The sequence below is a fragment of the Hakea prostrata genome, chromosome 2 (assembly GCF_041222555.1).
Source record: "Hakea prostrata isolate BN-2017 chromosome 2, UWA_Hpros_2, whole genome shotgun sequence".
Classification (NCBI taxonomy): Eukaryota; Viridiplantae; Streptophyta; class Magnoliopsida; order Proteales; family Proteaceae; genus Hakea; species Hakea prostrata.
In genome coordinates, this window is record NC_142601.1 from 2,558,575 (window position 1) to 2,585,405 (window position 26,831).

A 26,831-nucleotide genomic window follows, 5' to 3' on the forward strand; every position below is an offset into this window, starting at 1 on the left:
CTAAACATAAAACATAGAACTTTCACAATATTTGAACCTTTGAGCCTTGAAAACATTCACTAAAACAAGTTTATCACATGCTTTCTTAATCTATTTGCAAGAATCTTGGTAATAAACTTGTATAAGATAGGAGAATTGCAATCAATCTATAGTCTACAATGATTGCCGCCGGGAAAATTAAGGCGCAATTAACGGCAGGTAACCAAGGTTTCGAAAACTTTGTCACATAACTAGTCTGCCAAGGTCTCCCAACTGCTTTTGTAAAAACAATCTCCAAACCCTAATGGGTTTGGAGATGAAGCCATGCTGGGTTGCTGATCACTCGATCAAGCTTCGACTGAATTCTGTTAGGCCCAACTTGTTTATTACTCCAAGTGGTAGAGTATCCAGTCCATCAAATTGAAAATTTATTATTATTGGAAGGCCCATGGGCCATTGGCAATTGACGGTTGCTTTCTAAAATCTCGATCGTCGGATTGCATCGGGCAAGAGGCGGTGCGCATATTTTCCCATCCTGTGCATCGTACGGGTCTGATTGGGACGATCTCCACCACGCATTTCATAGACTCATCCGGTCCGTTGAAAATGGATTTCCAATGCGAAACGGTGAGCGAAGCCTGTAGCTACTTATCGGCAATAACATGCTCCTCTACAGTCTCGGACTTGTTGCAACTCTCAAGAAAAGCTCCAGCCAGAGGGAGAGTGAGAGAGAGAGAGGCGAGGAGATTTCCACACGTGGCCCCAAAGTCTACAAAACGGATGCAAACCTATTTATATTCCAATCTTTATTCTCCTTTTCTTGTCCGCGTTCGATCGGTTCTCTTCGGCCTCGCTTCCTCTTCCCAATTTCTTTCTCTTCATAGCTGAAAAAATGTATAAAAAACCCTAGATTTCTTATTTCTGCAACTCCAACTCCCTGCTTTTGTCCTCAAATCTCTTTGAATTCGCATCGCGAACAGCTTCCGTTTGCTATCCCGATATTAATTGCCTTACATCTACTCCATCGAAAACCCTCCATTGGGAGACCTGAGAGTTTCTGATCGTTATTTGACGGGAGAATGGCTGCTACAACAAGCGCCGTTTACATCCACGTCGTCGAAGATGTCATCGAAAAGGTCCGGAATGATTTCGTAGAAGGCGGTCCTGGAGAGAGTGTTCTCAATGAGCTCCAAGCGGTATATTTAGTTTATTTTTTCCCCCTTTTTTTCTCTTCATTTTCCTATCTTTTCAATCTGCATATGATTTTACTCTCTTCCGTGTTTTGTGTGTTTCCTCACTTTTCTGTAGTGGATAGTTCGGCTTTAGTGATGTGGATTTTTTTCCCTCATAAATTTATCTGATTATTCTGGAAATTGCAGCTCTGGGAGATGAAAATGATGCAATGCGGAGTCATAATGGCTCCAATAGAGAGGTCCTCCGCACAAAAACCGGCCTCCGGTGGTCCAATTACACCTGTTCACGATCTTAATGTTCCTTATGAGGGCACGGAGGAGTTCGAAACCCCTACAGCGGATATGCTGTTTCCACCTGTTAGCCTTTCTTCCCTGATTTCATGTTTTGAATTTGTTCCTTCGTTTATAAACCTTCTTTCCCAGGTTCTTTTTTATTTTTTGATCCCTTTCATGGTTTTCTACTGCAGACACCTCTACAGGCCCTCACACCTTTACCAACTCCCATTCAGACTCCCTTACCAGGAACGGTGGACAACTCGATGTATGGACCAAACGACTTTCCTACTGTGCACGACTCTGGAGGCGGCACTGAAACCAAACCTGGAAGACCCAGTCCGTACATGGTAATCTCACATCCATTTTCTTCTAGTTTCTGTGAATAGGTTTCTTTGCTGCAAGTGCTATTTGATCCCAATCTGTCCATTTTGTCGAGAAACTGAAGATATATTGTAGATTTTTTTTTGGGAAGGGGAGGGGGGGCATTGTAGTTTTTATTATGGAGTTGGAAAAATGTCTATCATGTCATCCTAGTTTATGATCCCTGCCTTAAGGGGTTTCTTTTGATTATATATGAGCTGCTTATCTTCTGCCCTTGTTGTCACAGCAACCTCCCTCTCCTTGGATGAATCAAAGACCTCTTGGTGTCGATGTTAATGTTGGTAGGTAAAAGTCATGGTTTTTATGCTACTACTACTACCGCTGCGTTCAATGATTTTCATGTTTCCATATGTATGTGAACCGCAGCCTATGTAGAAGGACGGGATGAAGTGGAGAGAGGAGCTTCTCATCAACCTGCAACACAGGTATCCTTTATCCCAGGAGAATGGTTGGGATCATGGTTTACTGGGATTCATGATAAAGAGTTCTTTATGGGATTAAAATTGGGCAATGAGTAGATTCTTTGGTTTCATTCAACCATCAAAATTCCCACATGTAACTGTAAATACGAATATACTATTGCTGAAGTTGTCACACTTTGTTGTTGTGAAATCAAGGATTTTTTTGTATCTTCTGGAAAGCGGAAAAGAGAGGATTTTGCACCACATTTTCACAATAGTGGATACATACCACAACAAGATGGAGCAGGAGATATGGCGGCGGGGTACTTTGAAGCTGAGGTGTGTCTTTCATCTCATTCATTAATCTGATCAATTGCTATATTTTAATTGCCTAGAAGTTTTCATTCTTTTCCAGTTAATTTAGTGCTATAGTATCTATATGAGTCTAGAAATTGCAGGTAAAGTCTGAAGTATTGGTATCTAGTACCATAGCCTGGGGGGGGGGCTGTTTTTGTATTGTATTGAAGAGACCTAGGAAATGCTAGATGTGTACATAAATGATCTGAAATAACATGGAAATGTTTTGGGTATATGCAGGACACAGTTTTGAAGCATAAAACAAAATAAGTATTATATTATGTATAAATTCCATTCCTCCCCCCTTCTGCTGGGGACTGCTGCTTGTGTGGAAGCCTTCGGAATTGAGCTTGTCCTATAAAAAGGAGAAAAAAGTATGATGAGACATTTGCTTTTAATTGGTTGTACATATCACATAAAGCATGAGATTTCTTCTATGTAATAATACCTACTTTTTTGCCGCATCTTTGGTACCTTAAAAGTATCATATGTGTTGGTCAGTATTGGTGGAAGGATATCAAAATCTACCGACATGATATACTAAAATTGTGGATGAAAGAATGAATGTGAGGTGCCTAACAAATGATTTGAGTAGGATAGGTGTGAAGGCTACTTGAAATATGTTGCCTTTGTCCATGTGAAGTGTTAGCAGCTTAGAAGGTGAAGGACATCTTTTTCCAAATTGCATTGAAATGGAAACTTTTGGATCTATGTTAATAACTTTAGGATGTCATGCTCTTCAGTTCTTTAGAAGGATGATATGTGATAATTATCAAAATAGATCCTTTTGGCACAATCTCCCCCATATAAACAATTACATTTGCCCATATTCGTGATGGTAAGTATAACCTCGGTCCAAACCCATCGGTCCAAAACCATAGTAGTGGTGAAGCAAACTTGTGAGCCTTGAAGCCTTGAATCGATCAAGAAACAACCTTGACATTGAAATGTGAAAGTTGAAGTGGTGATAAAGAGTGAGGCAACTATTCTCAAAGAGAAATCCCAATTTTTCTATGAGATTTCGGCATAAATCTTTTGATGTTGCATGAGAATTTATGTTGTTTAGTGTAATTAATTATGTTATGCTTTAGTCTTTGAAATTTCTAATTTGTAACTTTCATCATGATAGGGCAGATGATGAGGTGGTGAAACTTGATGATAAGGAGATTCCTTAAAGTGATTGTTTTAAGTACCTAGATTCAATCATAAATAAAAGAGGTGATAGGATGAGAATTAAAATAGGGTGGATGAAAGTGGAGAGGTGCATCCGGGGTCTTGTGCGATCTATATATTCCATTAAAGCTTAAAGGAAAATTCTATAGGACCATTGTTCGATCAACTATGACTTACAGTCCAGAGTGTTGGGCTGTTAAAAAAATCATGTCAATAAACTCAGTGTAACTGCTAAGTTGGATGAGTGGCAAACCTATGAAGGATAAGATAAGGAATGAGCATATTAGAGTTGGTCTAGGAGTTGCTCCTATAAGTGATAAGCTTCGAGAAAGTCGTTTGAGGTGGTACGACCACGTTCAACGGAGACCCATAAATGCCCCTGTACGGAGAAGTGATATAGTCCAGATTGAAGGAACTAGAAGAGCTAGGTGTACACTTAAGATAACCTTAAGAGAAGTGGTGAGAAAGGATTTGCATAGCTTAGGCCTTGTATTTAGCATGACCTCAAACAAAACTGATTGGAAGGCAAGAGTCCATGTAACCGACCGCATTTAGTTGGGACAAGGGTTATTGTTGTTGTTGTTGTTGTATTCTTTAGTCTTTAAAGTCACTCCGACAAACTTCTAAACTTATTTAATAACCCAATCATTCGGTCCTTGGATGTGTAGTTAAAAAAGAACGTTAGATCTTAGGTTTAAGAGAACTATATTGTGTGCTTCCGTTCCCTCTTCTTAATTTCAGTTCTATTTTGAGGGTGAACAAGAAATATCTCTTGAAGATGTCTCTTGAGTGCTCCCCAAAGAAAAATGGTTTTCAATTGTATACATAATCAAATACGAATAGTCATAATTTTTTATTTGGTTAGGTTATGGTCATGGCATGTTTCAAGGATTTTTGTTTTTCATCACTTGGGGACTTGCTGCTGCTGGTTGTAGGTTGATGATGGATATGTGTTAGAAATTATAATTTTCTTGATTGATAAAAGATGATTTAATACCACAGAGTCAGAATCCAATCGTCATTGTTTTTGATAGGTTAGGAGTCATACTGTGTCCCATGGCCTTATTACTTGGAGGCTTGCTGCTGCAGTTGTACAGAGATGATGAATATGTGTTAAATATTTAATTCTCTTATGAATAACACCCCCCCCCCCAAAAAAAAAAAAAAAGAAAAAAGGAAGAGAGTAAATTTCTACCATGTTATTTCTAGGGAACATTGACATTTGATATTGGGAAGAGTGAGTCCTCTCTCCTCATAGAAGGCAAGAAAGTCCAGTAGAAGTCTAGCCTTGTTAGTGATGTTGCATATGGTTATGCTCAGGTGTATGGTATTGATTACTTGGATACTTTTTTGCATGTTACTAAGTTTACTTCTTTGTGGATTTTAATTTCTTTCGCTGCTACCAACTATTGGTTCTTGTATCAGTTGAATGTGAAAAATGCACTCTCATGGAGATTTTAGACTTACTTTCTTCGTAGTTTAATAAACCTGGCTGTATAAGGGCAGTCTTGTAATTCTGCCCAGCTAAGTTAGGACACTCTAGTCCTTAATTTCAGTTAATTCAGTCTTTTTTCCCCTCAGTTTAAGTGCTAATTAAGCAGCCCATGACCGGGAGTTCTTGTAAGGTTTATATTGTAGGACCCAAGTCTAGTTCAATTGGGTTTCTCAACTTAGATGGAGCTTTAGTTGTTAGGCTATGAATGCTGCGAATCCCAAACAACCCCCTAAAAGACACGCGCGCGCACAGACAGATTCTCTCTCTCTCTCTCTAACTCAAAATCAATGGAACACCTATCCCTTGATTATGAAATTATCCATTTTTTGATGTATCAGTCTTCAGGATCAACTCAAGTGAACTAGCGGTGAAGTTATAGGTTGCTAAACAATGGCAGATGATGCTTCAAATATGTGTCATAGTCTTACTAGAGGTGCAAGAACATGGGGGTAACCTACAATGCTGCACAGCTGGAAGTTAAAATCCGGTGGTTGATGAATTGGTGGGTATGGGTTCTTGAAGATGTCAATCAACAACCCATCTTCACTCCTATAACTAAACTCTCCAGGGTTAGAATCCTGAGAATTATGATGTCCCCCATACATAGAGTAGGCATTATAATCAAAACTGGTGGTCTGATCAGTGTATGTGTGGTCAAAGGACTGATAAGGCTGATGCTCCAGTACCACCAGTGTCAGTGCTTATACTCCCCTTGCTTTCTACTAGATCATGCATAATCTACTTGTGATGGTATCTTAAAAAAAAATCTTCTTTGGATCTTTCCTTCTCTTTCGTTTCTTTCCTTTTCTTTCTTTTCTTTTCTTTCCCCCTTTCTTTCTTCCCCCACCCCCCAAGTTAGGATTCACCCAGAACCTTCTGGCAAATAATTTCAATAATCTTAGGGGATCCTATGGGTAGATGGAAATTGAAAGGGAGGAAAAAAGAAACACAATTGGGTTAAAGAAGGGATTTTATGGTGGTTATGGGTTGAAGGGAAAAATTAGGAGAACTTTAGAGGAAAAACAATTCAAGGGATTGATCATCGTAGGCAACCTCCCTTTTTATTCTTTCTTCCTTTCTTTCTTTCTTTTCTTCTCTTTTCTGTTTCAGATCTGCCGTAAGGAAGTGAGGGGAGGGGAAAAGAGTCCGAGAGAGGGAGGAGGGGGAGCGGGCTGTCGCAAAGGCTGGGGAGGGAAGGATTGTGGGGGGCAGGGCAGGGCAGGGCTTGGGGAGTCACAGGGGATGGGAGAAGCTGCGACTGTGGTGCGGCAGCAAGGGGAAGGGGGCTGAAGTAGTGTGCAGAACCCCCGGGGGAGAGTGTTTAGGGTTGTTGTGCGGGGGTGAGGGGGAGGGGCTGCCTAGGGCTGTGATGGGGTAGGGAGCTGAGGGAAGGGGTGGGTTGCTGTACTTGATTCTTGACTGCTGTTGCCATTAATGGTTGCTGAAATTTGTGAAGGATGTAGAGAATTGGAAGACTTGAAGTAGCTTGAAGAAGGATGCTGAATATTGAAGAAGAACTTTCTAGAAATCCACCGAGGCCCCCTCAAACAGGAACCCCGCTCCTTAATTCAGTGACATATCATTCAATAATTAGACTTAAGAATTACAATGAGCAATGAGGCTTATTTAGAGCCTTTTACATCAAAAGAAGAACTTGACTCAAACTCTACTTAGACTTAGAGACCAACATAACTAGGGTTTCCTTATAAGTTGGGAGACCCTTTGACAACCCCCTAAATAAAAGAATTCTTTTTGAAATAAAGGACCGACTTATCTATAAGAGGCCTCTTTGGAAAGAGACTCCTTACCTAAGTATACCACGACCACTAATAAAAACAAATTCCAATAAAAAACAGAACTCCTAAAATATGGGAACCCTTCTTGTGAAAGAGTATCTACAACTTAACTAATGGAAACCATCACAATCACAACTCAAAAGGAGATTAAAATGGTTTGGGACTCTTCTAAAGTTTTGGAACTAAAATGGGAACCCTTCTTGTAAAAGAGGCTTATCTTATCTACAACTTAACTAATGGAAACCAACTCAATCACAACTCAAAAGGAAATTAAAATGGTCTGGGACTCTTCTAAAGTTCTGGAATTAGATTCCAACAGTTAAAAAGGGCCTAAAATGCCAAAAATGTCCCTGTCATAGGGTTCGGCCAAGCTAACTTGGGTGGGCCTTGGGACCCTTTAGGTTTCAGCCAGGGGATCAATTTGTGTTCACATCAGTTTTCCCTTTTTGAAAGCATTCATCTCTTGATGGATGTGCTGATCAAACCTGGTTTAATGCTTCAAAAATCTTTGGTGTGTATTCGCCCTTGCATCTTGGAGTGGGGAGGAATTGGTAGATATGTGGCTGCCAGTACTGCTCCAAGACAGAACTCTGGTATAGTAGAATTGGTGGGGATGAAGTCCTTAATCCTAGGGCCCTGTTGGTCAAAAGCCCAAGGAGAAAAGATGAAGTCAATGCTCAGGGAGTCCTTAGTTGTCACCACCTTTGTCAGTATTGTAGCTAAAGCTCGGAGAATCGTGGTAGCCTCTCTTCCAAGACAAATCTTTAGACCCCAGGGTGGGCCTGTCTCGCAAGGAATAGGGGCTGGTATATCCCTGATGTATGTGGGCGGCATTGCCTTCTCTGTGGTGTTGAAGACATATGGCGTTGCTAGTGGGGTGGGTTCCTCATTACTTACAACTCTGACTGGGGTTGCTGATTTGACCATGCCTCTGCATTCTATATGAGGGAACCTTTGTCAACTATTATGTTTTGGACTTCAAGGACTGGAATCTCCTTCTAGTCCTTCACTATTCCAGTCTTAGGGTCACCATCGAACTCTTCCTAGTGTGGCTGTAGTTGACATGGACAACAGCTGTACCTCTTTTGTTATCTCTTTAGGACTTTGATATTGGTCCAAGTGTGTTACCTTATCATTGGCATCTTCTGGGGCCGCCTCTAGTGGTTGGCATGGGGTCTCTCAATCAGGAGTTGGTAGATGAAAGTTGGGGACAACAACTCCCCTTCTTTGATTAGACTCTCTAACTAGGATATCTTTCACTGCTAGGGTAATTTTGTCAATCTTTTCTGGCACACTCTCTGGAGGAAGCTTCTGACTTGGTGGAGATGACCTTCTGTTTGGATAAGAGGATTTGGTCTGCCTTGTGTGGTCACTTAGGGTGCTGCCCTCTATTTGTGGAACCTCCTAGATTGGATCTTTTGGCTTTAACTTATCCTGGACTAGAAGGGTCTTGACTTCAGACAGAACTTCTAGAGCAGGTCCTTCAGTTTATTGAGGTGTAGAGCTAGGACCATGCTCTCTTGGGACTGGACACTGTAGACCCCTTTTCCTGCCTTTCTCTTGCAATTTCAAGGGAAGGAAAGGAATACAATATTTTTTTCCCAATGCCTAGTGTGACGAGTATTTTTCTGCCCATGGATGGTTACATCATTACCATACAACCAATATCTACCCAGAATTACATCAATCACACTCATGGGAACGACATCACACCAGAATACATCAACATAGGAGTGTACTAATGGAAACTAGGCAACGAAATTTTACCTCAATAGCCTTGTAGTTGAGGAGTCCCATTGTGTGAGGATTGGGGTGTTCCTCGACTGGCAGCTTGGCTCTCTATAAGGCTGATTCAGAGATGGCATTAATGCTGCAACCATTGTCAATTATTGCTCTAACTACAGATCTACTAGCCTGTAAACGTGTACATAAAAGGCTGCTCCTCCAATCTTCATCTTCAACTTCATGCATAAGAATTTTGGAATGAAAGTTTGTCGATGGGCCATACTCATAATATCTTTTTCAAAATGAAGGCTGCCTGCTAATTCTTCCATGACTCTGGTTATTGTGGATTCATCTAAGATGGTGTTTAGGTTGCTGGAAACTGCAGCTTTGATACCAATTGATATAAATCCAATTCTAAGGTTAGGGTTTCTTGGGAAGATTCCCTAGAATCTTCCAGCAAATAATTCCAATAATTGTAAGGGATCAAATGGGTAGATGGAAATTGAAAGGAAAACAAAGAAACACAATTGGGTTGAAGAAGTGATTTTATGATGGGTATGGCTTGAATTTTGGGAAAAGGAAAAATTAGGGAATGATCAACTTGTGATGGATCTTTAAAAAAAAATCTTCATTGGATCCTTCCTTCTCTCTCTTTTTCTTTCTTTCTTTTTTTCTTCTAATTTTGGATTCGCCTAGAACCTTCCAACAAATAATTCCAATAATCTTATGGGATCCTATGGGTAGATGAAAATTGAAAGGAAAAAAAAAAACACAATTGGGTGGAAGTAGGGATTTTATGACCATTATGAGCTTTGGAGGAAAAGCAATTTAACGGATTGATCATCTTGGGCAACCTCTCTCTCTCTCTCTCTTTCTTTCTTTCTTTCTTTCTTTTTTCCCCTTTCCTTTCTTTGCTGTTTCAGATCTGCCCCAAGGCAGAGAAGGGAGGGAAAGGGAGTCCGTGAGAGGGAGGGGGGGGGGTGGGGGCTATTGCAGAGGCTGGGGGATGGGCTGGGAATGATCATAGGGGGTAGGGCAGGGGCTAGGGGGGTCGCAGGGGGTGGGAGAAGCTGTGGTTGTGTTGCTGCAGCAAGGGGGAGGGGGCTGAAGTGGTGCGCAGAACAGGGGAGTGGTTAGGGTTGTTGTGAGGGTGAGGCAGAGGGGCTGCCTAGGGCTGTGATGGGGTAGGGAGGTGAGGGAAGGGGTGGGTTTCTGTACTTCTTGATTCTTGATTACTGTTGCAGTGTTGCCATAAATGGTTGCTGGATTTTGTGAAGGCTATAGAGTTGGAAGACTTGAAGAAGCTTGAAGAAGGATACTGAATATTGAAGAAGCACTTTCTAAAAACCCACCGAGGCCCCCTCAAGCAGGAACCCCAGTCCTCAATGACTTTTCATTCAATAATCAGACTTAAGAATTACAAATGAGCAATGAGGCTTATTTATATAGCCTTTTACATCAAAAGAAGGACTTGACTCAAACTATGTTCAGACTTTGAGACCAACTTAACTAGGGTTTCTTTTAGGAGACCCTTTTCCAACCTTATAAGTTGAAGAATTCTTCTTGAAATAAAGGACTGACTTATCTATAAGAGTCCTCTTTAGAAAGAGGCTCGTTACCTAAGTAAACCACAACCACTAATAAAGACAAATTCCAACAAAAAAACAAACTCCTGAAAGATAAGGGCCCTTAGGCTGTGTTTGTTTGCAAAGGTGGGGTGGGAAAAAAGGGGTGGAAAAAAATGTGGGCCCCATGTGTAATGGGGTGAGCGAGAAGAAAAGCAAAGGAAGGGATTTTGTGAAAAATGTGGTTCCCACTTTTTGGTTTTCTACAATTTTTCACAAAATCCCACATATTTTGTGGTGTTTTGAAAATGCATGGGGTGGAAAAGTTAGCATGCCACTTCACCATACAAGCTTCCTTAAACTAAGGAAGTTTGTCTCTAGTTTTCTCACCCTCATCAACCAAACACACCACATTTTTGGGATTTAATGGAAAATTTTGCTTTTTCAAAATTTTTCCCACCCCACCTTAATTCCAGCAAACAAAGACAGCCTTATTGTAAAAGAGTTTTATCTTATCTACAACTTAACTAATGGAAATCAACTCAATCACAACTCAAACAAAAGAAATTAAAATGGATTGGGACTCCATAGGGGACCCCTAATGGAGTTTGGATCTGCTACACCGATCTCTGGGGGATTGATGAGGGGAAGAAGCTAGGTAGGAAGGTGCAGTCCAAATGCTGCACAAGAAAACCCTGTCCTTCCTCTTCTCGATATTCTCTGTTGCTAATTTGTACAAAAACCCCTAAAAAGGTACTCAAATTAGATTTTAAGTTGACTAGAAAATTCTCAGGTGGGATAGAAGGCAGTGCAAACAATATGATTTGGATCAGATTTATGATTTCTGCTGGTGGTCGGTGATTTCTAGTGGGGCCCTTCATTTTCTGGTGGCTCAACTTAACCAATGAAGAAGATAGTGTAAGGTTCAACTTTGAAAAATAGGTTTAAGTTAAGGGGTAGTTGAGTCATTTTAACAAAAAGGGGGTATTTTGGTCATATTTGAAATGTTGTCTCAATTTCAGTCATTAGGCGGTAATGGTCCTATACTGACGGAGTGGACCTGTCTGTAATTTTGGAAGACTGGGGGTGTTAGGAGTTTCATGGTAGAGTTGGGGGTGTGCATGTAAAAAGCACTTAATATAAATATTCTAGTAATTTTGAAATTATAAATGAGAGTTTAGAATTACAATTTTAGACATATATAATCATATTCTTCTAGTGAACAATTGAGGGTATTCTAGGAATGAAAAATATAGCCATCTTTTGTGAGTTCATGCTTTTATAGTATAGTAGTATATATAAAATATAAATATGATAGTATTACATGATATGGTATAACATGGTTCTAGGTTCTGACAGTGACAAATGTCAGTCAATGTTTTCCTTTTTTGATTTGATGCAATCCTCTGAATGATGGTTATATTTCTGAGATTCAGGTGAATGAAGTCGGAAACCTACCAGACAGATCCAATCAAGTCACCAGAAATGAGGAGGTATTACCGGCTCAAGTTGTGAGGACTTCTTCAAGGATACCTCAGCTGGATGGGCCCATTCCTGATGCTTATGATGAGATTGTTTCCACACCAAATGTAAACTAAAGTCCAACTCTGTCATTGTTTATATTTAACATATTTTTCAATAGCCTCACAAATGGATCTATTGTTGTATGCATGCATATAACCATTTCATTGCTACATGCTTTTCCCTACTTTATTAACAAATTATCCAATGCCCAGTCATTATTGAATGAGTTCAAAACTGAGATTAATCAATCAATACAACCTAAGTTCTGATCGAGGAAACTTCACTCTAGGTGATTTTCTGGAGGCATTAAATTCACTGGATGTTTATCAAAGAGTCCAGTGTAGATTGATCAACTGGAATTTTAGATGTTGATTTGTGCAGCTTATGGCTTACAGCATATCGACAATGGCAGAGGTGGCTTGAGCAATTTGCTGCATTTGGAACTAGTTTCTTTAGACAATTTTTGTCTTGATGGTCATGGTGGGTTTGGGGCACCCACCAAATTTGACCTGAATTTAAGCTCTACTTATAGCCTCTCGTGGCTCTGATGCACAACTCAAACTACCTGTGGGGTTTTCTTTTTTCTTTTGGTTTAGAGGGTTTTTTTTTGGGGGTGGGGGTGAGGGGGAGGTGTTATTAGGAGAAGGGTCTTTCTTGAAAATTTGTCTATACCTTTAAATCCAAGGGTATTTGTTTGATTATTTGATGGGTGCATGAAGACTCCTCTGAGCCATTGGAGTCATTGTCATTGTTTAAAACATGGGGTGACCAACACCTTATGTTTTCTCTTCATCAGATGCTCAAAACATCCGGCAGAAAAAGGGGGGGGGGGCTTATCTTTGAAACTTGCTAAGATGTGATATAATTTAGTTTTAGTATATTGTTGTAGTTTCATTATGCAGCGCTATAGTTTCATGGTCTAAATATGTAACTGTGGTCAACATAATGTATGTGCATATTGTTAAATTTGGGTGGTAAATAGAGGCATTATAAGCTTGATACAGCTGGAATTGATTGAACTTAACCTGGGTCGGTAACTGCGTCACTCTCCAGAAATCCTGTCCCTAAATGCTGGATAGAATTGGTTATGTAGGCAGGTTGGATCAGAATTTACCAATCAATTGGTACTTGGTATCATACATGTTATAAAATACTGTGTTTATAACCTAATTTCTTGGCCATTGAACTTTTAGTCATTCATTTGGTTGACTTTGTAGTGATGTTGTTTTTGTACTTTAGTCAACCCAGTGTGTAGTTCAACTCTTGGAAGGGGGATCAGTGGATAAACAGGCTACCCAAATACATTTGGCTTATGTCATAAATCTTGCATGTATTAAAAAAAAAAAAAAAAAATTCAAGTGTTGTTTCAATGTTTGTTTTTAAACAAAATTTGGCTTTGTTTTTCTCCTTGAAGCTGTATCCTTACCAAGGAGTTGCTAGTGAAGACTACAATGCAGTGAATACACCAGCTGGCCATGGTAAAGTTTTGGAGTAACTTTTTTATTCACAGATAGGTGAACTACTATTAACTCTTCTTCTTACTGATTGTGGAATCTCACATGCTGCTTATGGATTTAGATCTACAAGCGGGCACACCCATTGTTGGCACACAAAATGAAGTTGTGGAGGCTCCTGTTGATGATGAAGAACCTCTGAATGAAAATGATGATGACGATGTAGATGATGATGTGGACGAAGGTGACGAGCCGAATACTCAGCATCTGGTTTTGGCACAGTTTGACAAGGTAAACTATTCCTCTGTGCTTCTGTGCTGCTCGAATGCTAACTTAGCCACATCCAAGTAAATGGGGTCTTTTACTTGGATTTTGTTTCTCTAATCAGTTCTACTCAAATCCAAACAAGATTCTGTTCTAAGCCATGTATGTCTTTCATCACACTTCTATGGTTATATTAGGCACACTTTTTATTCTTTTAGCACCTTCAAAGGCCTTCCTTTATACTTATCCATGCCACTTCAGATAAGTTTCTTGCAATTTATTACGAATAGGTTAATGCACAGGTTTGTGCTGATCTTGGTCGGTCTTTCTTTTATCTGTTCTAGTTCTACCACCCATGCATTGTAACATCTTTGTACCATTCACAAGTATGTGTTAGTTTTTTCCCCCTTCATTGCCAACATTAACCAACTGTTCTTCTCTTTTGAGTTTAGGAATAAGTTGATTGCACAATGCTCTGGATGCACCCCTCCATTATTATCCACGTATTCTAATCCTTTTGTGTATAGTCATCATCTATTTCACCTCCTTTATCAATGATTGAACATAGCTATCTAAAGTTATGGTTTGTGCTTACTCCTGTCTTCAATATTCATATGCCTCTCAATCCTATTGTAACTAAAGTTGCAGATCCTGTACTCTATTTTTGTTCTGCTTTATCTTAAAATCTACCAGTTTCAATGTTGGTTTCCATATATTCAACTTTGCATTTATTTTCTTATCCTAGCATCTATTTTGTACTACATCATAAACCTATTGAATTCAACATTGATTTCCATATAGTCTACTTTGCATTGATCAGTTTACCCTATCATTTGTTCAATCCTGTAAATCAACATCGTCTGTAAAAAGCATACATCAAAGGGTCTGATCCAGATTAGACATCATGTACTCTATTTTAATCTATTTTATCTTTAGACCTTCCTAGTTCAATGTTGACTTAAACAAATCCAACTTTGCATTTATCCTAGAAGTTGTTTTTATCCTCTAAAACAATGGTGACTGTGAAAAGTGTACACCAAGGGATCTAATGTTGGCTTCACATTCTCTATTTTTGTCCTGTTTTATCTTAAAACCTTCCAATATCAATGTTGAATCCACTAAATCCAACTTTGCATTTATCCTAGCACTTGTTTCATCCTCTATACCAATAGTGTCTGTAAAAGGCATACTGGATCTAATCTTGGTTACACATTAGGTACTCTATTTCTGTTCTTCATGTCCTATTTTATCTTAAGACCTTCCAATTTCACTGTTGATTTTGACAAGTCCTACTCCGCTTTAATCTTAGCTTTTGTTTAAGAGCAAATTACATTTACGCCCCCTTTGTTTGCAAACAGTTACGTTTACAACCCCTGGAATTTATTCTATTATAAACGTCCCCGTGTGCCTCGCACCGTTAGTTTTAAATGTGAACATGACAAATTTACCCTAAGTCTTAATATAAGTTTAAAAAAAATTAAAAAATATACTTAAAAATTAGTCAATTTTTAGGGTGAATGGACCCTTTTTTATGGGACTTTTTAGGAAACTAGTTAATTTTTTTTAATGGTAAAAGACATGGTAATAACAAATTTAATAAAATAATAGTAAAATTATGTTTCCTTTTTTAAGGGTTTGAGGGTAATATTGATGATGGGAACATAGGGACCCCCTGGTCGAAACCTCAAGTGAGGTCCCCATGATGGCTCCAAGAAGCCGCCCTAAGCTGGCCCTTTGGGGGGGTATTTTTGGCATTTTAGCCCTTATTTTATTTCTGAAATTATTTTTAGAATTTTCCAGAATTCTCGTTGAGTCCAGTTTGTTAATTTGAGTTAGGTTTGGTTTTGTTTGGAGAATTTTATTTTGAGTTAAAGTTGTTTCGAATGAGTCCTGTGTGACTGGAAATTAGTTAGTTGAGATAAGATAAGATTCCTTTTCTTATCTGTTAGGAGTTGTTTTGTCATTAAGAGTCCAGTCCAAGATGTAATTGGATCCTTATCTGTTAAAGAGTTTGGATTTGAGTTAGAGTTCTATTTTCAGGCTATAAATAGCCTCTTCATGTAATGTTATTTTCAGATGTGATTGATTAATGAATTGAGTGTTTTGGCAAAGATGTTGTAGGGTTCCTTTAAGGGGGACCCTGTGGTTGTCTAGTGAAACATTCAAATCTTCTACTTTCAACTTTGAAGTGCATTCTCAGCATTCAAAGCATTAATCTCAGCAAGCATCACCAACATCCAAGTAAGTAGAAGGCTCCCAACCCCTTCTCATTCCCTGTGCAACCCTAGAGTACCACCCCCTCACCACCGTAGTCTCCCCAACCTCCTTCTCCTTGTTAGACCTAGGAAACTATTCCCACCCCATCGCGAATACCCCCTTGCCCCTTCCCCTTTAATTTCCTTCAATCCCTAGCCCCTCCCCTAGTCATCGTGACCCTCCCCCTTTCCCCCTCTTCCTCACGGCAGCCCATCCAACTCCCACTAGGAAACCCTCAATCGCAGCCCCTTTCAAGCTTCTTTTACCTTCATTAGGATCGCATGAGCCCTACGAACAACCCCTGCTGTGATTTTCTTCAAATCTGCCCTTCTTCCTTAACTTTAGGAAAACATGCACTTCATCTTCTTCCTTGAAATTCTGCATAAATTTTGAAGTTCTTGAAAATTGATTCTGTTGAGTCCTGTTCAGTCAATTCCTAATCTGATTGGTAGAACATCAATATAATTCAATTTCTGTGCACCAGAACCAGAAAGGATTAGCCCTTACTTTCCCTCTGGGCAAACCCTCTTTTAAAACCCTAAGTCTGAATCACCTGAACCCTGTTCACATTGTGACTAATTTCTGAAGTGTGAAAACACCCTCTGGAACACTGGAATCTTCATATTTATTTTTTGGAATTTCCTGGGCAACCATAAATATAGGGAAATTACCTTTTTTCCCCTAACCTGGTTTACATCAATTGAGAATTTTGAAAATATAATAAATGCTGAATCATTACTTAACCTTACTATTCTAGCAATAGGGGTATGGTTATATTATTTAAACCTAAGGGGTGTCAATGTAATAGAATGAATTATAGGGGGGTGTAAACGTAATTGTTTATGAACATACGGGGGTGTAAATGTAATTTTCTCTTTGTTTCATCATCCAAGACAACTGTATGTGGAAAGCCTATGCCAAGGGATCTGATCTTGGATGTTTCTAGTTGATTCGCCCATTATGAAAGCCAATGAATAGAGAGGCCTAGACCTGCATTCGGTGTAGCCTGACTTTTTGGGAATTCAGTATGCGTCTCATCATAGTTCTAATGCTAGTCACTGCATCATGATACAGATCTTTAATTATATTTATTTATTTACTTGAAGCTATTTTTTTCTCTAAACCTTGTTGAATTAACCCTCTAAGAGCTCAATCTTATGCTTTTTCTAAACCAATAACGATCATATGAAGATCTTCCTGGTATGTTCTGAATATTTCTATTAGTCTCCTTGGCAAATCATTAACTTTCGTGGTTGATTTCCATACTGTGTATGCAAAATATTTGTTTGGGCAGGCTTGACTTGTCTTCGTCTATAATTCCATAGAATGGTTTGTGAGTTTTATTCTTCAATAGTTGTTGTATTATTTGTACAAGATTGGTTCCATTCATCCCACGTTTCCATTATGCTCAAAGTCTTAAAAACTTAGTCTACCATGAAAATCCACAAATGTCTGCATTATTCCAAACGTCTACTGGGAAGGGATACCATCTGAATCTACTACTTGCTATTTTCATCTTTTCTGAAGGCTTCTGTTGAGTTTTGGGACCCTTATCCTTGATATATATTTATGATTTGTAGTTTATTGATGGTTATTGTGATCTTCTAGATGTAGCATTATTTGTATCATTTTCACTTAAAAAACTGTAGAGATAGATACTCCTTTCTTTAATCTCTTCAGCATTGGTTAGCATATATCCGTTACCAGTTCTAATGGTATGGTTGAAATCTCTTAACTTTTCTTTCCTTTAGTTTGGATATTTTATAGATACCTTGTTCCCCTTCACTTGTGCCCAACTTGTAGGAGATCCTCAAATATGTGTTTATAGTGAGGCAAGTCCTTGGCATAGACTTTAGTTTATTAAATGTTGTACAGGTGACCCGAACAAAAAGCAGATGGAAATGCACTCTTAAGGATGGTATTATGCACATAAACAACAAAGACGTTCTCTTCACTAAGGTATGCTCAAAATTTTGAAATTCCGTTACCATAGTTATATTGGCTCGTCGTTTTGTTTTTCTTGGGGTTGGGGGTTTGGAGTTGAGTGGGTTGGTTTTGGTGCTTTGCAAATGTTATTTTGTCCGAAGACTCATTTGAGAGCGCTTTTTCTGATGCTTGTCTCTGCAGGCGACTGGTGAATTTGATTTTTGATGGCGTTGGCACAGGATAGGACCCAGTTCACTTCTGCTGACCGGGGATGGGTTGTTGCTGAAAGAGTGTAGGGGGAGAGAGAGAGAAGAGAGAGAGAGAGAGGTTTTAGGGGATTGTTTAGCACATGCAAGGGTTTTGGTGGTTGCATGAATGGCTTTAGGGGATATGATTTGGCACATGCAAGGGATGTGCAGGTTGGACGAATGGAGGTACATGTAGGTGGAGCCTTTTTTTTTTTAATATTTTTAAATGTCATCTTCATGAAAACTGCTCTTGGTTCATTACTTACTGTGAAATTTGTAGTTCTATCGGCTTGTATATTCAGTTTGTTGGGTTAAAATCTGACAAAATGTATTGTTTGTTTTTGACATCGCTGATAGACTGCATCTTTTTAAGTATTGAGTGGACTGTGCACTGTTTGGTGCTGGCATTGGTATCGGAAACCAAACGCTAGTGATATGCTTTGGAATTGCAGGTCGAGTTGCTCTAGTTGCTAATTAACATCAGATTACATTGTTGATCGAATCTATTCGGTTGATTGGGGGTAAAAAGATAATCTCATGTTGTAAATGCTAGATCACATCCGATAACGCCACCACTGCTGATTCCATCCTGGTTTCATCACCTTGATCTCTAATGGATCTTTGGATGTCAAATGATATTTTTGTAAATTTATAGAACTAGAAAAAATAAATTGTTCTGCATATGACATGCATTTTGGTTTCTTTACAATGTAATACCCAAAGGCCTTTGTTCCTGAAATTTGGTTTAGTAAAAGGATTGGGAAAAAATTAGTTGTTTTTGGAATTGAGAACATGATTTAGAAACAGAGGTGTTCTCGTAAAGGTTTGGGAACCAATAACTTCGTTGCTCAACTTCCGAATGAGAGTTTCGCAAGTCTCTCTCTCTCAGTCTAGAGTCCTTATTTGGCTCTCTTTGTGTTCATCGTTTGTGGTTATTAGCAGGGTGGTCGATGCTGAAACGTTTGGGGAGGTGGGGATTTAGAGAAAGCCGAAATGCTGAATACGTAGCAACTTTCTTTCTTGCTACTAGAGTGAAAAAAAGGGAAAAGAAAAAAGATTTAATTAATGAATGAGAAAGCAGTACAAAATAAAAATAAAAATAAAAATAAAAATAAAAATAAAAATAACTCGAATTATTTCCTTCGAATTCTCTACTTTCAACTCTTTGCCCTCTACGACATTAGCCACCTCCTCCACCACTATTACAACTATTACCACTAACTTCGCCTGCACTTGTATCGAGTTACAGGTTTTAAGAATCTTGCTTAATTACATGGTTCAAATATCACTCTCAAATACATGAATACTGAAAACATTTGTAGGCGTAGCCGGGCATCAGACAGACACGCATCAGATGGACTTGAGATGTGTTAGGGGGTGGTTGGTGAGGTTACCAACTTTGTGACTTCTCTGCTGCCACAAACAAGATAAACAATCCATCATTTTTCTCCCAAAAGTATTTCAACTTGGCTAATTTGGAATGATACGTAACGTTACCATAGCCTTTATGGGGTTGTGTTGCCAGGATTAGCAAAGCATCCTCCCTATGCGAGCATCACTGGTAAGCAATGATGATTTCCTGCCCAAATAATAATTCCTCAAAACAAACAAGAAGATAGTAAATAGACTTTTGCTGGAATCTTTGGAAGTGTTCTCATTCTCGCAGGAATTTTCCTCGGAAAAAAATGTATGTTATCCCTAAGACCTAAATCCCAGAAGAGAGACACAGGAGAGTTTGGAGAATGAAACATGTCAGAATATAATAGAAGGGTTTGGTGAACAACCCAGTAGTTATTGGGGAAAAAAGAAGCTGAAAAAAGATATTTCTGAAAGAAAAGCTCTATTGGGTAGGGTGGGGAGCGATATAGCAATGAGACTGAAAGAAAGAGAAAATAGAAGAAGGCTCTGTGAATGGAGCAACGGTAGCTGGATGCTTCCACCCTTCTGGTGGAGGTGTTGATGATGGTTCTGCTCCTTTGTCTTTGTCATTGTGGCCGCCGTTGCCACCATGGTCTGGGCAGCTCGTGCTGTCCATGACCTTATTATCTTCAAGCTCTGGCAATGGAGGAGGTGGTCCAACGATAAGGGGTGATAGTAGAGGAATTGCACAACGGGAAGAAAAGTCAACAGCGTAGGAAAGCTCCGTGGGTTTGGCTGATGGATTGTACATGTTGTGGTCTAGTTTCAGAGGAGCCTTTGGTGCCTTCCTTCGTAGCTTGCTTGGTGCCATCTTCTTTCCTACCATCTTTTCTCCATCGGCCTTATCGTCTGCTTCTTTCTGAAACATTTTGGTTTCCTCCATTGTGCGCTGGGGGCAAGTCTTCTCTCTTTCTCTCTCTTGCCAGTACACGCACGGGAAAGGTTTATTTGCAGGATGGAGAGATTGAGAATTTGAGAGGGGGAGAGAGAGAGAAGCGTTTTGTCACGAAGAGCGGGAAATGTGGGTATCAGTTACGAAGATGCTAGGGAATCCAATTGTCTGGAGCAATTTCAGGGAATGGTAGTTAAACTGACTTTTAAAATGGATATAACGGATATGTCTCGGTCAAAAGTCAAACAAAACAGTTCATCCATTGCCATCCAATGGTTTCTGATAGACTTAGTTTTAATATTTATTTAAAAATAGACTTAGTTGAGTGGTAAAATCCATACTTCTTAGTGGAGAGGTTATGGATTGGATTCAACTCTTGCGGACGGCATTTCGTTTCAGTATTAAAAAAAAAAAATGAAATTGCAATACAATTGAAAGATAAAGATCTTTAGCCAATCCAGAGAGCTTGAAGTTGCAACTGAACGAACCACCGATCAAAGAGGTTGAGTCACACCTTGAGTGCTGTTTTTAAGGTAATTGATGCACCCTACTACCAAGGGTTCTTCGCACCACCACCTCCAACTAGAAGATGAGGTAGTTCTTCTAGTCCCTTCAAGGAGCCAAAAGCTAGAGCACAACACTTAGACATATTCAAAGAAAGAAATTAACTTTGTAAAACAAATAATGTGAGTAGGAGTGTCACTATTGCACACCACATGCAAAGAAGGGTTGGATTTATATAAGCCCAAACCACACTTCCTCACAAGGGGGAAAATCAATGGACTTGTCCCTCCTCCACTAATGTGAATAAATCCCCTTGATCTAACCTCCTCATTACTTGGAGAAGTAACTCTCATATTCACTTCTTTGGAATAAATTGGATTTAATCCATTCAAAGATCTTAACCCCACTCATGGTAATGGCCATGAATGGTCATGAAGTTGAAATGAGAAATGAAGGTCAAGAGTTAGAATTTGAGTAAATTCTACCATTCAAGTAAGCCCACCTCATCACCATGACCAATGTCATGAAGAGCCTCATAACCAAGGTCATGAAGGGCCTCTTTTACTAATGGGGGCCTCCTTTACTTATGGTGCCTCATTACCACCATTACCTCATGGTGCAAAACAATTAAATAAAAGAAATGCAAAAACTAATTTTGAAACTTAATATAGATTTTAATAAGAAAACCTAATATAGACACAAGGCCTAAATTATCCATATCTTTTCTCACCACTCAAGGTAATCTCAAGCCTGTCCCTAGCTCTTCTAACTTTTGCAATTCGAATTAAATCATTTTTCATATAGGTCCCATGGTCTAGTGGTGAGGATATTGGACTCTAAATAATCTCAACATGACCTTTAAATTATGAATGTTGTAGCCATCTTAGATCAGCCGGTAGAGTGTTCCGCTAGTGTTTTGTTTTAGATCCTAAGCCCAAGTAAAGGAGGAAGGTTAGCCAAACCCTTAGCATATATTTGACCCAAAAAAAAAATGATCCATTTTATTCAAAATTTCCTTGGTGATCTATATATTTTATTTTTTGGAAGCTGAGGTTCATCCAGGCCAGCTTGCGTGCACCTTGATTACATCCTCAAGGGGGAAGACACTGTCTGCAAGGATCGAACCCATGGATCTCTACCATTCAGGGCCGGGCGAACCGGAGATGAAATCTCCGGATCATGAATGAGAAGTATACCGTTGTATAAATCTCTAGTCTGAATCAGGATTCATTTTTACACTTAAAAGTAAGATTTATGGATTGACAATATTTCAAAAAAGCTATACATTTGCACATTCACAAAAATCACGTCGGATCAAATAGGTTTTAGGATGAATCCACATACCCACAACCAAACATCTACTTTTATAATTAGAACTCCATAGTTGACAGATTGAACCTGGATTTGAAATCCGGACTCCAAAGATGGAGTCGGGATCATCTCCCCGTTGGGGGAGCACAGACGGCTTCCCAACCACAAAAACATTGGGGCCCTCAGGTGAAAAACTAGGGGTGTCAACGGTTCGGGTTGGGCCGGTTTCGGGCTGAAAAACACTCAGCCCAAACACGGCCCATTAAGAAAATAACGGTTTTGGGCCGATGCGGTTTGGGTTTGGGTTGACTAATGGTTTGGGCTAACGGTTTAAAATTGGGTTTACTAACGGTTTGGGTTCGGGTTTACTAACAGTATGTTTTGAGTACTTTGTTGATGTGTGGAATTTATCAAGAGTATGTAAATACATATAAACATTAAGTTCTCTCCAAGTCTCTTGTGTTCGGTGTTCAAACCAAAAACTTTTTTCTACAAAGAAGTAAAAATTATAGAACTAATATATACAAATGAAACTGGCATCTTGATGAATTTTAGTGGGTTGTCTCTGCTTATTTCCCTCCCTCTTCTTAACACTTGTAATAATGGATCAAAATAAAGCATTTAAAGATTTTCAAATGAAAATACAATTGCTAAATATTCACTAAACCCATTTTTCAAATGGCAAAGGCTTTGACTAGCTTGTTGTTTGCATGTTCCAAAGCAAAACAATTAAGGAAAATAAATGAACACTTTGAGGTTTTCTTGTCTTTTACATTTAAATTAAATTTATTTCATTTATTTATAACGGGTTTAACGGGTTGATACGTGTTCGGGCTAGTTTTGGGCCAAACGGTTCGGGCTAGCGGGCCACACACGGGCTGGCTCGGCCCAGCCCGAACAATTGCGGGCTGAAGTTGTTCAGCCCAAACACAGCCCATTAAGCTTCGGTTTGGGCCGGTCCGGGCTATAACGCGGTTCGATCCGGTTTTAACGATTCGGGTTAGGTTTTGACACTCTTATGAAAAACACATTCTGGAGAAAGAAAAAAAAAACTTATATTTTTCAATTGTGGGCCCCACACTAGTTTTGTGGTTGGGAAGCCGTCGGGGTGCTCCCTCGACGGGGAGATGATCCCCTACCAGTGGGCATGGTGATATCTATGGCTTTCGAAAGAGATGAAAGTGCACAAGTCCTACTTTTGCCAAACACACTCTATCCTCTTGTCAAAAATTTGAAAATGTATAGTCTCGACAATACATTTCTTCACCTACAATTGAAATTTTCTCTATTGAATTTACATCCTCTAGGTTTCAAACTAAATATTCCTACATTTCAAATTAAATATCAACCGTATCTCCTATATTTCAAATCAGCTAATCCAAGAAGGGATCTAGGGTTCAAGTCAATTCTCGACTCCAATCTTGTTAGTACCAATAGATCAATTCAAATCGAAACTGGCTGAGCTTGATCTTGATTTTTTTGGACTATGATTTCAAATTGATTCTAGTCACTTTTCGATCAATTATGGCTGGGACCCATGAATAGCTGTGGCTTAGGGTTTCTAAGCGCTTATATATATTCTCTTATAATCGAACATTGAATATAGTGAAAACCTAATGCTGGATGTAGCCTCACATTAAGGTGAACCAGGGTAAAATCTGTGTCTCCTTCTTCTTTGTTTTCTATTCAATTGTGTGTGATTGATCGCTCTAACCCTAGCATAGCAGACACCTCGCAGTGGGCATGGTGATATCCGTGACTTTCAAAAGAGACAAAAGTGCACAAGTCCTAGTTTTGCTAGACACTCTCTCCTCACTTCGAAAAATCGTAAATGTAGTCTCGGCATTACATTTCTTCACCTGCAACTGAAATTTTCTTTATTGCATTTACATTAAATATTAATTGTATCCTTACCTCCCTTATATTGCAAATCAAATATTATCTATACCTCCTATGTTTCTAATTAGCTAATACAAGAAGGGATCTTGGGGTCAAGTCAATTCTCGACCTACTCAAATCAAAATCATTTGAGCCCAATCTCGTTGGTACCAATCGGTCAATTCGAGTTGGAACTAGCTGAGCTTGATTTGATCTTGATTTTTCAGGATCCAAATTTCAAGTTGATTCTAATCACTTTTTGATCAATTATAGTTGAAGGAGAGTTGAAAAGCCTTGATGTAAACTCCAATTCAATGACTAATCAATGAGATAATTTTGTTCTCAAGTTTGGCCAATCCTAGCCCACACTTGACTTAATTAAATATTGTAATCAAGGGTGCAAGTTTGGGCCTGACGGCCTTGACCCACTCTAAGCCCATCTTGAACACAAATAGGGCTTGGTCTCAATATTTTGGCCCTGAGGGTGAGTTAGGGCCAAAATATTCTTGCCTTGACTAGGTTCAAAGGCGGGTTTGGGATTACTCATTGGCCCACCGGGCCTGTCCTGACCCGTTCTTGATTTTTGACCCTGAACCTGGCTTTGATTTTGGCCCTAATCCTAACCCTAATTTTGTCTCTGATGCTTGATCTCAATGAATTAGAAACAGGGACAAGGATATGGTCAATCAAGGCTAGGGTCAGGCATAAGGCCAATCAGGGCTAGAGATATGGCCAATTAGAGTTAGGGACATGGCCAATCACGGGCAGGAACAAGGCCAAGTATAGGGCCAATAAGGGCTAGGGTCAGGGTTAGGGCCAATCAAAGCAGGGATAGGGCCAATCAAGGCCAAGGACAGGGCCAATCGGGGCAGGAATGGGTTTGGCTTGGCCCTGTAGGGCTTAGAGTCGGGAACAATAATCCTTGGCCCTGAATTAGGGCCAGGGTGGGAATGGACTTATATTAGAATATATAGGGCTGGGCTTGGGAGTGCAAAAGCCCGGCCCAACTCAGCCCTGTTGTAGCCTTAATATTTGTAGTGGTTTATTATATAAAGAGTTTTATTCTACAACGGTATATTAATCTATCTAGGAAGTAAAGTGTGTTTATGTGTATTATTGAGAACTCCCGACACTATAAAAACAAGAAGTAAAATTGCAACTTCTTAGAGAGACCTATAAGGATAGAAGATTATGATCTGCTTACATCCTTCTATCAATATATTTATGAGACATTTTATCTCTGAGCACAGACAAGGTGGATCAAAGATGAATCATTATTATAAATGTGTGATGAAGAGATATGAGAGGAACATGATCCTTTGATCTAATTATTTTTCATGAGTTATCTTTCCTCACATTCCCTTGATAGACCCATAATCTTTCCATTGGTCCCACAATCACCCATCTTTATTCTTCTCCCATTATTTATCATTTTTTTTGGTAAACCCATTATTTATCATACAATCATATAAAATAGTAAACTAATTGTCAAAGGGTACCAAATTATCAATGTTTTTATTGAATAAATTGCAATAAGATTGAGGCAAATGGTCAAATGACAAGTCCTGGATTTCAAGCAGAAAGATTTTATAATTATTTTTAGATAACTTTTGTTCTCATTCACAACCTTTCCACTATAAACTAAATGTTAGTCCTAATGACTTTTTTGGGTCAACAGTCCTAATGAATTAAAAAATGAAATATGTTAAATAGACCAATTCAAATTGGATTTGCTTGGTTCCATCTTGATTCTTTGTGATTCAAACCAGTTAATTGAAAAGGATATTAAGGTTTTGATCTATTCTCATAAAATTAACATCAGAATCAACTGAAGATAATCAGTAAGTTATCCTCAGTTACATTTACTTGAATAATCTTGATATGTATAGATGTCTTTATTGAGTTTATTATTATAAGAATTTGTATTTCTTATACGCATTTGATCAGATCAAATTGTATTCTTGTTTTCTAATAAGCTCTGTTTGAAGATATGTTAGAAACAAGGTCTAAATTATGTATATCTTTTTTCGCCACTTCTCTTAAGACTATGGTAAGCATGTCCTTAGTTTTTTAAATTTATTAAATTGAATTAAATCACTTTGCATATAGGTCCCATGGTCTAGTTGTAGGGGTGTCAATTTGTAGCCCGAACCGTTAAAACCGAACAGCATTGGCCCGTTATAGCTCGAACTGGCCCAAACCGAACCTTAATGGGCCGTAATTGGACTGAGGGTGGTGGAGCCCGCATCAACCCGAAACCGAACTGCAACCCGTTATAACCCGTTTTGTAATTTTACAGTAAATAATATTTGAATTGTTATATTACCATTAGGTAGTTGGTATAGACAATTAAAAAAATAAAGCATGAATTCAAAGATCAAATAGTCATTTTACTACCTAATGTTTAGGTTCTTGATTTCTATAGAATTGGTGGTTTTTTTTTAATGGAAATTGACCAATAGCAACTTTGCTTTTCATATAATTTTCGCTTTTGTTGTAGGATACTCAATTGTTTCTTATTGTTCTTTTTTTACAAACCATAAACCGTTAGTCAACTCGAGTCTAAACTGTTAACCCAAACCGTTAGTTAGCCCGAACCCAAATCACACCAAACCGAAACCGGCCCGAAACCGTTATTTTGCTAATGGGTTGTGTTTGGGCTAGGTGTTTTTCAGCCCGAAACCGTTAAGCTCAGCCCAAAACTGCTCCAAACCGCACCGTTGACACCCCTATCTAGTGGTGAGGACATTGGACTCTAAATCCATTAACGCCAGTTCAAATCTTTGTGGGACCTTTCAAATTATTGTCATTGTA

The 26,831-nt window shown here is 39.0% G+C and overlaps 1 protein-coding gene across 1 annotated transcript; it reads left to right on the plus strand.

Moving 5' to 3' along the window:
• The first annotated feature begins 671 nt into the window (after window positions 1-671).
• Window positions 672-18,358, plus strand: LOC149023259 (transcription initiation factor IIA large subunit-like). The gene is made up of 11 exons (XM_089143815.1): window positions 672-1,175; window positions 1,359-1,529; window positions 1,640-1,795; window positions 2,056-2,110; window positions 2,196-2,254; window positions 2,447-2,569; window positions 11,778-11,930; window positions 13,280-13,343; window positions 13,444-13,610; window positions 17,715-17,798; window positions 17,967-18,358. Exons 1-11 carry the CDS (start codon window positions 1,059-1,061, stop codon window positions 17,988-17,990), a joined length of 1,173 nt encoding a protein of 390 aa, XP_088999941.1. The 5' UTR covers window positions 672-1,058; the 3' UTR covers window positions 17,991-18,358.
• Window positions 18,359-26,831: the final 8,473 nt, after the last annotated feature.

Bases quoted from the DNA above. Each gene is read 5' to 3' on its own strand.
- LOC149023259 (XM_089143815.1), top strand. From the start codon at position 1,059: ATGGCTGCTACAACAAGCGCCGTTTACATCCACGTCGTCGAAGATGTC. The intron at 2,111-2,195 runs GTAGGTAAAAGT...TGTGAACCGCAG, and splicing joins TGGTGTCGATGTTAATGTTG to CCTATGTAGAAGGACGGGAT. The intron at 2,255-2,446 runs GTATCCTTTATC...TGTGAAATCAAG, and splicing joins CTCATCAACCTGCAACACAG to GATTTTTTTGTATCTTCTGG.